Here is a 15,641-nt window from a genome sequence, read left to right on the forward strand (position 1 = left end):
CGGGGTCACCACCACATCACTCGGGGACAGCACCACATCACTCGGGGACACCACCACATCCCTCTGGAACTCCACCACATCACTCAGGGACACCACCACATCACTCGGGGACACCACCACATCACTCGGGGACACCACCACATCACTCAGGGGCACCATCACATCACTCAAGGACACCACCACATCACTCAGGGGCACCACCACATCACTCTGGGACACCACCACATCACTCGGGGGCACCACCACATCACTCAGGGGCACCACCACATCACTCAGGGACACCACCACATCACTCTGGGACACCACCACATCACTCGGGGGCACCACCACATCACTCAGGGACACCACCACATCACTCAGGGACACCAACACATCACTAAGGGGCACCATCACATCACTCAGGGACACCACCACATCACTCAGGGGGCACCACCAAATGACTCAGGGGCACCACTCACGGGCGCTACCACATGACTCAGGGACACCACCACATGACTCAGGGACACCACCACATGACTCAGGGATACCACCGCATCACTCAGAAACACCCCCACATCCCTCAGGGGCACCACCACATCCCTCAGGGACACCACCACATCACTCAGGGACACCACCACATCACTCAGGGACACCACCACAGCACCTAGGGGCACCACCACATCCCTCAGGGACACCACCACATCACTCAGGAACACCACCACATCACTCAGGGACACCACCACTTCACTCAGGAACACCACCACATGACTCAGGGACACCACCACATCACTCAGGGACACCACCACATCACTCAGGTACACCACCACATCACTCAGGGACACCATCACATCACTCAGGGGCACCACCACATCACTCAGGGGCACCACCACATCACTCAGGGGCACCACCACATCACCCTGGAGCACCACCACATCACTCAGGGACACCACCACATCACTCAGGGACACCACCACATCACTCAGGGACACCACCACATCACTCGGGGACACCACCACATCACTCAGGTGCACCACTCAGGGGCACCACCACATCACTCAGGGACACTACCACATCACTCGGGGACACCGCCCCATCCCTCGGCAACACCACCACATCACTCAGGGACACCATCACATTACTCAGGGAAACCACCACATCACTCAGGTACACCACCACATCACTCAGGGGGACCACCACATCACTCAGGGACACCACCACATCACTCAGGGACACCACCACATCACGTAGGGGCACCACCACATCACTCAAGGACACCACCACATCACTAAGGGGCACCACCACATCACTCAGGGGCACCACTCAAGGGCACCACCACAAGACTCAGGGACACCACCATATCACTCAGTGGCACCACCACATCACTCAGGGACACCACCACATCACTCAGGGGCACCACCACATCACTCAGGGGCACCACCACATCACTCAGGGACACCACCACATCACTCAGGGGCACCACCACATCACTCAGGGACACCACCACACATCACTCAGAGGCACCACCACATCACTCAGGGACACCACCACGTCACTCGGGGACACCACCACATCACTCGGGGACACCACCACATCACTCAGGGGCACCACCACATCACTCAGGGACACCACCACACATCACTCAGAGGCACCACCACATCACTCAGGGACACCACCACGTCACTCGGGGACACCACCACATCACTCAGGGACACCACCACATCACTCGGGGTCACCACCACATCACTCGGGGACAGCACCACATCACTCGGGGACACCACCACATCCCTCTGGAACACCACCACATCACTCAGGGACACCACCACATCACTCGGGGACACCACCACATCACTCGGGGACACCACCACATCACTCAGGGGGCACCATCACATCACTCAAGGACACCACCACATCACTCAGGGGCACCACCACATTACTCTGGGACACCACCACATCACTCGGGGGCACCACCACATCACTCAGGGGCACCACCACATCACTCAGGGACACCACCACATCACTCAGGGGGCACCACCAAATGACTCAGGGGCGCCACTCACGGGCGCCACCACATGACTCAGGGACACCACCACATGACTCAGGGACACCACCACATGACTAAGGGACACCACCACATCACTCAGAAACACCACCACATCACTCAGGGGCACCACCACATCCCTCAGGGACACCACCACATCACTCAGGGACACCACCACATCACTCAGGGACACCACCACAGCACCCAGGGGCACCAACACATCACTCAGGGACACCACCACATCACTCAGGAACACTACCACATCACTCAGGGACACCACCACATCACTCAGGAACACCACCACATGACTCAGGGCCACCACCACATCACTCAGGGACACCATCACATCACTCAGGGACACCACCACATCACTCAGGGACACCATCCCATCACTCTCGGGGCACTACCACATCACTCAGGGGCACCACCACATCACTCAGGGACACCACCACATCACTCAGGGGCACCACCACATCACTCAGGGGCACCACCACATCACCCTAGAGCACCACCACATCACTCAGGGACACCACCACATCACTCGGGGACACTACCACATCACTCGGGGACACCACCACATCACTCGGGGACACCACCACATCACTCAGGTGCACCACTCAGGGGCACCACCACATCACTCAGGGGCACCACCACATCACTCAGGGGCACCACCACATCACCCTGGAGCACCACCACATCACTCAGGGACACCACCACATCACTCAGGGACACCACCACATCACTCGGGGACACCACCCCATCACTCGGGGACACCACCACATCACTCAGGTGCACCACTCAGGGGCACCACCACATCACTCAGGGACACCACCACATCACTCAAGGACACCACCACATCACTCAGGAACACCACCACATCACTCAGGGGCACCACCACATCACTCAGGGACACCACCACATCACTCAGGAACACCACCACATCACTCAGGGACACCACCACATGACTCAGGGACACCACCACATCACTCAGGAACACCACCACATCACTCGGGGACACCACCACATCACTCAGGGGGCACCACCAAATGACTCAGGGGCACCACTCACGGGCGCTACCACATGACTCAGGGACACCACCACATGACTCAGGGACACCACCACATGATTCAGGGATACCACCACATCACTCAGAAACACCACCACATCCCTCAGGGGCACCACCACATCCCTCAGGGACACCACCACATCACTCAGGGACACCACCACATCACTCAGGGACACCACCACATCACTCAGGGACACCACCACAGCACCCAGGGGCACCACCACATCCCTCAGGGACACCACCACATCACTCAGGAACACCACCACAGCACCCAGGGGCACCACCACATCACTCAGGGGGACCACCACATCACTCAGGGAACACCACCACATCACTCAGGAACACCACCACATGACTCAGGGACACCACCACATCACTCAGGGACACCACCACATCACTCAGGGACACCACCACATCACTCAGGGACACCATCACATCACTCAGGGGCACCACCACATCACTCAGGGGCACCACCACATCACTCAGGGACACCACCACATCACTCAGGGGCACCACCACATCACCCTGGAGCACCACCACATCACTCAGGGACACCACCACATCACTCAGGGGGACCACCACATCACTCAGGGACACCACCACATCACTCAGGGACACCACCACATCACGTAGGGGCACCACCACATCACTCAAGGACACCACCACATCACTAAGGGGCACCACCACATCACTCAGGGGCACAACTCAAGGGCACCACCACAAGACTCAGGGACACCACCATATCACTCAGGGGCACCACCACATCACTCAGGGACACCACCACATCACTCAGGGGCACCACCACATCACTCAGGGGCACCACCACATCACTCAGGGACACCACCACATCACTCAGGGGCACCACCACATCACTCAGGGACACCACCACATCACTCAGGGGCACCACCACATCACTCAGGGACACCACCACACATCACTCAGAGGCACCACCACATCACTCAGGGACACCACCACGTCACTCGGGGACACCACCACATCACTCGGGGACACCACCACATCACTCAGGGGCACCACCACATCACTCAGGGACACCACCACACGTCACTCAGAGGCACCACCACATCACTCAGGGACACCACCACGTCACTCGGGGACACCACCACATCACTCAGGGACACCACCACATCACTCGGGGTCACCACCACATCACTCGGGGACAGCACCACATCACTCGGGGACACCACCACATCCCTCTGGAACTCCACCACATCACTCAGGGACACCACCACATCACTCGGGGACACCACCACATCACTCGGGGACACCACCACATCACTCAGGGGCACCATCACATCACTCAAGGACACCACCACATCACTCAGGGGCACCACCACATCACTCTGGGACACCACCACATCACTCGGGGGCACCACCACATCACTCAGGGGCACCACCACATCACTCAGGGACACCACCACATCACTCTGGGACACCACCACATCACTCGGGGGCACCACCACATCACTCAGGGACACCACCACATCACTCAGGGACACCAACACATCACTAAGGGGCACCATCACATCACTCAGGGACACCACCACATCACTCAGGGGGCACCACCAAATGACTCAGGGGCACCACTCACGGGCGCTACCACATGACTCAGGGACACCACCACATGACTCAGGGACACCACCACATGACTCAGGGATACCACCACATCACTCAGAAACACCCCCACATCCCTCAGGGGCACCACCACATCCCTCAGGGACACCACCACATCACTCAGGGACACCACCACATCACTCAGGGACACCACCACAGCACCTAGGGGCACCACCACATCCCTCAGGGACACCACCACATCACTCAGGAACACCACCACATCACTCAGGGACACCACCACTTCACTCAGGAACACCACCACATGACTCAGGGACACCACCACATCACTCAGGGACACCACCACATCACTCAGGTACACCACCACATCACTCAGGGACACCATCACATCACTCAGGGGCACCACCACATCACTCAGGGGCACCACCACATCACTCAGGGGCACCACCACATCACCCTGGAGCACCACCACATCACTCAGGGACACCACCACATCACTCAGGGACACCACCACATCACTCGGGGACACCACCACATCACTCAGGTGCACCACTCAGGGGCACCACCACATCACTCAGGGACACTACCACATCACTCGGGGACACCGCCCCATCCCTCGGCAACACCACCACATCACTCAGGGACACCATCACATTACTCAGGGAAACCACCACATCACTCAGGTACACCACCACATCACTCAGGGGGACCACCACATCACTCAGGGACACCACCACATCACTCAGGGACACCACCACATCACGTAGGGGCACCACCACATCACTCAAGGACACCACCACATCACTAAGGGGCACCACCACATCACTCAGGGGCACCACTCAAGGGCACCACCACAAGACTCAGGGACACCACCATATCACTCAGTGGCACCACCACATCACTCAGGGACACCACCACATCACTCAGGGGCACCACCACATCACTCAGGGGCACCACCACATCACTCAGGGACACCACCACATCACTCAGGGGCACCACCACATCACTCAGGGACACCACCACATATCACTCAGAGGCACCACCACATCACTCAGGGACACCACCACGTCACTCGGGGACACCACCACATCACTCGGGGACACCACCACATCACTCAGGGGCACCACCACATCACTCAGGGACACCACCACACATCACTCAGAGGCACCACCACATCACTCAGGGACACCACCACGTCACTCGGGGACACCACCACATCACTCAGGGACACCACCACATCACTCGGGGTCACCACCACATCACTCGGGGACAGCACCACATCACTCGGGGACACCACCACATCCCTCTGGAACACCACCACATCACTCAGGGACACCACCACATCACTCGGGGACACCACCACATCACTCGGGGACACTACCACATCACTCAGGGGGCACCATCACATCACTCAAGGACACCACCACATCACTCAGGGGCACCACCACATTACTCTGGGACACCACCACATCACTCGGGGGCACCACCACATCACTCAGGGGCACCACCACATCACTCAGGGACACCACCACATCACTCAGGGGGCACCACCAAATGACTCAGGGGCGCCACTCACGGGCGCCACCACATGACTCAGGGACACCACCACATGACTCAGGGACACCACCACATGACTAAGGGACACCACCACATCACTCAGAAACACCACCACATCACTCAGGGGCACCACCACATCCCTCAGGGACACCACCACATCACTCAGGGACACCACCACATCACTCAGGGACACCACCACAGCACCCAGGGGCACCAACACATCACTCAGGGACACCACCACATCACTCAGGAACACTACCACATCACTCAGGGACACCACCACATCACTCAGGAACACCACCACATGACTCAGGGACACCACCACATCACTCAGGGACACCATCACATCACTCAGGGACACCACCACATCACTCAGGGACACCATCCCATCACTCTCGGGGCACTACCACATCACTCAGGGGCACCACCACATCACTCAGGGACACCACCACATCACTCAGGGGCACCACCACATCACTCAGGGGCACCACCACATCACCCTAGAGCACCACCACATCACTCAGGGACACCACCACATCACTCGGGGACACTACCACATCACTCGGGGACACCACCACATCACTCGGGGACACCACCACATCACTCAGGTGCACCACTCAGGGGCACCACCACATCACTCAGGGGCACCACCACATCACTCAGGGGCACCACCACATCACCCTGGAGCACCACCACATCACTCAGGGACACCACCACATCACTCAGGGACACCACCACATCACTCGGGGACACCACCCCATCACTCGGGGACACCACCACATCACTCAGGTGCACCACTCAGGGGCACCACCACATCACTCAGGGACACCACCACATCACTCAAGGACACCACCACATCACTCAGGAACACCACCACATCACTCAGGGGCACCACCACATCACTCAGGGACACCACCACATCACTCAGGAACACCACCACATCACTCAGGGACACCACCACATCACTCAGGGACACCACCACATCACTCAGGAACACCACCACATCACTCGGGGACACCACCACATCACTCAGGGGGCACCACCAAATGACTCAGGGGCACCACTCACGGGCGCTACCACATGACTCAGGGACACCACCACATGACTCAGGGACACCACCACATGACTCAGGGATACCACCACATCACTCAGAAACACCACCACATCCCTCAGGGGCACCACCACATCCCTCAGGGACACCACCACATCACTCAGGGACACCACCACATCACTCAGGGACACCACCACATCACTCAGGGACACCACCACAGCACCCGGGGGCACCACCACATCCCTCAGGGACACCACCACATCACTCAGGAACACCACCACAGCACCCAGGGGCACCACCACATCACTCAGGGGGACCACCACATCACTCAGGGAACACCACCACATCACTCAGGAACACCACCACATGACTCAGGGACACCACCACATCACTCAGGGACACCACCACATCACTCAGGGACACCACCACATCACTCAGGGACACCATCACATCACTCAGGGGCACCACCACATCACTCAGGGGCACCACCACATCACTCAGGGACACCACCACATCACTCAGGGGCACCACCACATCACCCTGGAGCACCACCACATCACTCAGGGACACCACCACATCACTCAGGGGGACCACCACATCACTCAGGGACACCACCACATCACTCAGGGACACCACCACATCACGTAGGGGCACCACCACATCACTCAAGGACACCACCACATCACTAAGGGGCACCACCACATCACTCAGGGGCACCACTCAAGGGCACCACCACAAGACTCAGGGACACCACCATATCACTCAGGGGCACCACCACATCACTCAGGGACACCACCACATCACTCAGGGGCACCACCACATCACTCAGGGGCACCACCACATCACTCAGGGACACCACCACATCACTCAGGGGCACCACCACATCACTCAGGGACACCACCACATCACTCAGGGGCACCACCACATCACTCAGGGACACCACCACACATCACTCAGAGGCACCACCACATCACTCAGGGACACCACCACGTCACTCGGGGACACCACCACATCACTCGGGGACACCACCACATCACTCAGGGGCACCACCACATCACTCAGGGACACCACCACACGTCACTCAGAGGCACCACCACATCACTCAGGGACACCACCACGTCACTCGGGGACACCACCACATCACTCAGGGACACCACCACATCACTCGGGGTCACCACCACATCACTCGGGGACAGCACCACATCACTCGGGGACACCACCACATCCCTCTGGAACTCCACCACATCACTCAGGGACACCACCACATCACTCGGGGACACCACCACATCACTCGGGGACACCACCACATCACTCAGGGGCACCATCACATCACTCAAGGACACCACCACATCACTCAGGGGCACCACCACATCACTCTGGGACACCACCACATCACTCGGGGGCACCACCACATCACTCAGGGGCACCACCACATCACTCAGGGACACCACCACATCACTCTGGGACACCACCACATCACTCGGGGGCACCACCACATCACTCAGGGACACCACCACATCACTCAGGGACACCAACACATCACTAAGGGGCACCATCACATCACTCAGGGACACCACCACATCACTCAGGGGGCACCACCAAATGACTCAGGGGCACCACTCACGGGCGCTACCACATGACTCAGGGACACCACCACATGACTCAGGGACACCACCACATGACTCAGGGATACCACCACATCACTCAGAAACACCCCCACATCCCTCAGGGGCACCACCACATCCCTCAGGGACACCACCACATCACTCAGGGACACCACCACATCACTCAGGGACACCACCACAGCACCTAGGGGCACCACCACATCCCTCAGGGACACCACCACATCACTCAGGAACACCACCACATCACTCAGGGACACCACCACTTCACTCAGGAACACCACCACATGACTCAGGGACACCACCACATCACTCAGGGACACCACCACATCACTCAGGTACACCACCACATCACTCAGGGACACCATCACATCACTCAGGGGCACCACCACATCACTCAGGGGCACCACCACATCACTCAGGGGCACCACCACATCACCCTGGAGCACCACCACATCACTCAGGGACACCACCACATCACTCAGGGACACCACCACATCACTCGGGGACACCACCACATCACTCAGGTGCACCACTCAGGGGCACCACCACATCACTCAGGGACACTACCACATCACTCGGGGACACCGCCCCATCCCTCGGCAACACCACCACATCACTCAGGGACACCATCACATTACTCAGGGAAACCACCACATCACTCAGGTACACCACCACATCACTCAGGGGGACCACCACATCACTCAGGGACACCACCACATCACTCAGGGACACCACCACATCACGTAGGGGCACCACCACATCACTCAAGGACACCACCACATCACTAAGGGGCACCACCACATCACTCAGGGGCACCACTCAAGGGCACCACCACAAGACTCAGGGACACCACCATATCACTCAGTGGCACCACCACATCACTCAGGGACACCACCACATCACTCAGGGGCACCACCACATCACTCAGGGGCACCACCACATCACTCAGGGACACCACCACATCACTCAGGGGCACCACCACATCACTCAGGGACACCACCACATATCACTCAGAGGCACCACCACATCACTCAGGGACACCACCACGTCACTCGGGGACACCACCACATCACTCAGGGACACCACCACATCACTCGGGGTCACCACCACATCACTCGGGGACAGCACCACATCACTCGGGGACACCACCACATCCCTCTGGAACTCCACCACATCACTCAGGGACACCACCACATCACTCGGGGACACCACCACATCACTCGGGGACACCACCACATCACTCAGGGGCACCATCACATCACTCAAGGACACCACCACATCACTCAGGGGCACCACCACATCACTCTGGGACACCACCACATCACTCGGGGGCACCACCACATCACTCAGGGGCACCACCACATCACTCAGGGACACCACCACATCACTCTGGGACACCACCACATCACTCGGGGGCACCACCACATCACTCAGGGGCACCACCACATCACTCAGGGACACCACCACACATCACTCAGAGGCACCACCACATCACTCAGGGACACCACCACGTCACTCGGGGACACCACCACATCACTCGGGGACACCACCACATCACTCAGGGGCACCACCACATCACTCAGGGACACCACCACACGTCACTCAGAGGCACCACCACATCACTCAGGGACACCACCACGTCACTCGGGGACACCACCACATCACTCAGGGACACCACCACATCACTCGGGGTCACCACCACATCACTCGGGGACAGCACCACATCACTCGGGGACACCACCACATCCCTCTGGAACTCCACCACATCACTCAGGGACACCACCACATCACTCGGGGACACCACCACATCACTCGGGGACACCACCACATCACTCAGGGGCACCATCACATCACTCAAGGACACCACCACATCACTCAGGGGCACCACCACATCACTCTGGGACACCACCACATCACTCGGGGGCACCACCACATCACTCAGGGGCACCACCACATCACTCAGGGACACCACCACATCACTCTGGGACACCACCACATCACTCGGGGGCACCACCACATCACTCAGGGACACCACCACATCACTCAGGGACACCAACACATCACTAAGGGGCACCATCACATCACTCAGGGACACCACCACATCACTCAGGGGGCACCACCAAATGACTCAGGGGCACCACTCACGGGCGCTACCACATGACTCAGGGACACCACCACATGACTCAGGGACACCACCACATGACTCAGGGATACCACCACATCACTCAGAAACACCCCCACATCCCTCAGGGGCACCACCACATCCCTCAGGGACACCACCACATCACTCAGGGACACCACCACATCACTCAGGGACACCACCACAGCACCTAGGGGCACCACCACATCCCTCAGGGACACCACCACATCACTCAGGAACACCACCACATCACTCAGGGACACCACCACTTCACTCAGGAACACCACCACATGACTCAGGGACACCACCACATCACTCAGGGACACCACCACATCACTCAGGTACACCACCACATCACTCAGGGACACCATCACATCACTCAGGCGCACCACCACATCACTCAGGGGCACCACCACATCACTCAGGGGCACCACCACATCACCCTGGAGCACCACCACATCACTCAGGGACACCACCACATCACTCAGGGACACCACCACATCACTCGGGGACACCACCACATCACTCAGGTGCACCACTCAGGGGCACCACCACATCACTCAGGGACACTACCACATCACTCGGGGACACCGCCCCATCCCTCGGCAACACCACCACATCACTCAGGGACACCATCACATTACTCAGGGAAACCACCACATCACTCAGGTACACCACCACATCACTCAGGGGGACCACCACATCACTCAGGGACACCACCACATCACTCAGGGACACCACCACATCACGTAGGGGCACCACCACATCACTCAAGGACACCACCACATCACTAAGGGGCACCACCACATCACTCAGGGGCACCACTCAAGGGCACCACCACAAGACTCAGGGACACCACCATATCACTCAGTGGCACCACCACATCACTCAGGGACACCACCACATCACTCAGGGGCACCACCACATCACTCAGGGGCACCACCACATCACTCAGGGACACCACCACATCACTCAGGGGCACCACCACATCACTCAGGGACACCACCACATATCACTCAGAGGCACCACCACATCACTCAGGGACACCACCACGTCACTCGGGGACACCACCACATCACTCGGGGACACCACCACATCACTCAGGGGCACCACCACATCACTCAGGGACACCACCACACATCACTCAGAGGCACCACCACATCACTCAGGGACACCACCACGTCACTCGGGGACACCACCACATCACTCGGGGACACCACCACATCACTCGGGGTCACCACCACATCACTCGGGGACAGCACCACATCACTCGGGGACACCACCACATCCCTCTGGAACACCACCACATCACTCAGGGACACCACCACATCACTCGGGGACACCACCACATCACTCGGGGACACCACCACATCACTCAGGGGGCACCATCACATCACTCAAGGACACCACCACATCACTCAGGGGCACCACCACATTACTCTGGGACACCACCACATCACTCGGGGGCACCACCACATCACTCAGGGGCACCACCACATCACTCAGGGACACCACCACATCACTCAGGGGGCACCACCAAATGACTCAGGGGCGCCACTCACGGGCGCCACCACATGACTCAGGGACACCACCACATGACTCAGGGACACCACCACATGACTAAGGGACACCACCACATCACTCAGAAACACCACCACATCACTCAGGGGCACCACCACATCCCTCAGGGACACCACCACATCACTCAGGGACACCACCACATCACTCAGGGACACCACCACAGCACCCAGGGGCACCAACACATCACTCAGGGACACCACCACATCACTCAGGAACACTACCACATCACTCAGGGACACCACCACATCACTCAGGAACACCACCACATGACTCAGGGACACCACCACATCACTCAGGGACACCATCACATCACTCAGGGACACCACCACATCACTCAGGGACACCATCCCATCACTCTCGGGGCACTACCACATCACTCAGGGGCACCACCACATCACTCAGGGACACCACCACATCACTCAGGGGCACCACCACATCACTCAGGGGCACCACCACATCACCCTAGAGCACCACCACATCACTCAGGGACACCACCACATCACTCGGGGACACTACCACATCACTCGGGGACACCACCACATCACTCGGGGACACCACCACATCACTCAGGTGCACCACTCAGGGGCACCACCACATCACTCAGGGGCACCACCACATCACTCAGGGGCACCACCACATCACCCTGGAGCACCACCACATCACTCAGGGACACCACCACATCACTCAGGGACACCACCACATCACTCGGGGACACCACCCCATCACTCGGGGACACCACCACATCACTCAGGTGCACCACTCAGGGGCACCACCACATCACTCAGGGACACCACCACATCACTCAAGGACACCACCACATCACTCAGGAACACCACCACATCACTCAGGGGCACCACCACATCACTCAGGGACACCACCACATCACTCAGGAACACCACCACATCACTCAGGGACACCACCACATCACTCAGGGACACCACCACATCACTCAGGAACACCACCACATCACTCGGGGACACCACCACATCACTCAAGGACACCACCACATCACTCAGGGGCACCACACATCACTCAGGGACACCACCACATCACTCAGGGGCACCACCACATTACTCAGGGACACCACCACATCACTCAGGGGCACCACCACATCACTCTGGGACACCACCACATCCCTCGGCCCAACCACATCGTCACTCCGCCCCACAACAGCACTGTCCTTGCTTGCTACCAATAAGCATTGCCAAAGCCAATAGGACTCGCATTAGGAAAGTGTAAGCTATTGGCTTTGTGAATAACAATGCTATTAATTTAAATATTTTCAAAGCCAATACATATTTAAAAAAATTGTCATTTACAATACCAATAGCTGACACTTTTTTAATGCGAGACCTATTGCATTGCAAATGCTTGTTATGATAGTTAATCTTTAGAAGTATTGAAAAAGGAAATCTTCAAGTACTTCAGTAATCAAAAAATACAATAACAACATGAAATATATTTATTGCTAAGAAATAATTTATAAACCATTTTTAAAGACTAAACACATTTTTTTGTACAATCTGTGTGTTTCGACTTTTTCCCATTTCTGCAGTGGGTACCAGCAAAGAAAGCCATTCTGCCCCTAATTTAAACTGGGTGCCCAGAAAAGAGTAGGTTTTGAATGCAGATCGCATAGGTATCATGGCGGCCCTCGTCGACACGTTCACTCTATAAATCAGCGCTCTAGTGCTTCACGCCAAGGTAGTAGAGTGGTTCAATCCATAATCCCTCTTCTGTGTCTACATTGCGCATGCGCACTCCAACAGTACCGGCTACCGCACGTGCCAGGGCTGCGCTTCCTGCGCATGCGCAGTGCTGAACACGGTGCCATCTGCCCCTCATGGATGCCCCAAGTGCCCTCGCTGCCCTGCGCACACTGCTCCGGGGGGTGTCGGGCCGGGCCCTGCCGGGGGTGCTGCACAGCATCAGAGAGGGTGAGGGGCGTTGGGGAGCTGTCCTGGGCAGCTGGGACAAGTAGAGGGGTGTGTGTGCATGTATGTGTGTCCATGCATTAAACATGCGACTGGGGTACAGAAAGAGCATGTGCCATGACGCATCACATATTAGCAGTCACTGGCACATGCTTGCACTCTAATGAAACAAGCGGAACTACAACTCCCAGGATGCACCTGTCTACTGGTTAACTGCTGGGAAGAGATCTACCAGACAAACGCTTCTTGCTATGATTTGGGAGAAGGAATGTCAGATTCTCATTTTGAGGTAGGAGGTGATATGTAGGATGGACTAAGGGAGTGCACCAGTGCTTTAAGTGGGGTGGGGTCTGCCAGTGCGCAGTAACTGGAATTGATTTGAGCCCCACCCTTTGAGAAGGGTCTCTACATTTATGACTTTAACTTTAAAGGCAAAATCATCAATCGGTGTCACCACTGGGAGTGGAGAAACCCTCAAGGTAGTCCCAGTTAGTAAAGTTTACATTTCACCTATTTTATTACGCATTCATTCACTACGAGGATTTGCTTTCTATTACAGACTGTTTTGGAAAGGATGTAAGGTATGCGTCTTGTATGGTGTGTATACACTTCTTGCTGCCTTGTCTATCTGGGTGACTCACAGTGGGGCTGGGTGTCAGGGCACGATCCTCAGCTGTGGAGTTTGGCTGATGGCAGTGGAGTTTCTAACTGCCTTCCAGAAGATCATTTCTTATTCTGACTACATGTTTATCCAGCCCTTGGCCTCTTTGCAGAGCGCAAATAGCAGTGGTCGTGTATTACAGTAGTAATTCTAATTCAATATGAAAGTGTTTGAAGGAGGTATACTTAATTGTTGAAATATTCATAGCATCAAAGAAAAAGAAAAATACACTGTTTACAGTTGGGCATCACACCATATATACTTCGCTTTACTACACTCAGCTCCACTCTACGCCACATTACATCACTCCAGGACTCTTTACTCCACTTGTGCCACTGTACGCCCCACGACTCTACTACACTCCACTCTACGCCAGGCTACTCCACCCCACTCCACTCTATAGCACTCTTTTCCATGCC

At 57.2% G+C, this 15,641-nt stretch overlaps 1 protein-coding gene across 8 annotated transcripts in view; it reads left to right on the top strand.

Moving 5' to 3' along the window:
• Positions 1 to 14,403: 14,403 nt before the first annotated feature.
• LOC147689547 (uncharacterized) overlaps positions 14,404 to 15,641 on the top strand; it is a 109,883-nt gene continuing 108,645 nt past the window's right edge. For 6 of the 8 annotated variants that reach the window (XR_015299865.1, XR_015299864.1, XR_015299866.1 and 3 more), the window contains exon 1: positions 14,404 to 14,564. Coding sequence is in view for 3 of the 8 variants with exons in the window: in XM_086936942.1 (XP_086793068.1) it covers positions 14,436 to 14,564 (129 nt within the window). In the remaining 5 variants the exon portion in view is untranslated. Of the gene's footprint in view, positions 14,851 to 15,641 lie in introns of all 8 variants that reach the window. The other 2 variants (XR_015299867.1, XM_086936945.1) reach the window with 2 other exon arrangements.

The sequence above is a fragment of the Lissotriton vulgaris genome, chromosome 9, assembly GCF_964263255.1.
Source record: "Lissotriton vulgaris chromosome 9, aLisVul1.2, whole genome shotgun sequence".
Taxonomy (NCBI): Eukaryota; Metazoa; Chordata; class Amphibia; order Caudata; family Salamandridae; genus Lissotriton; species Lissotriton vulgaris.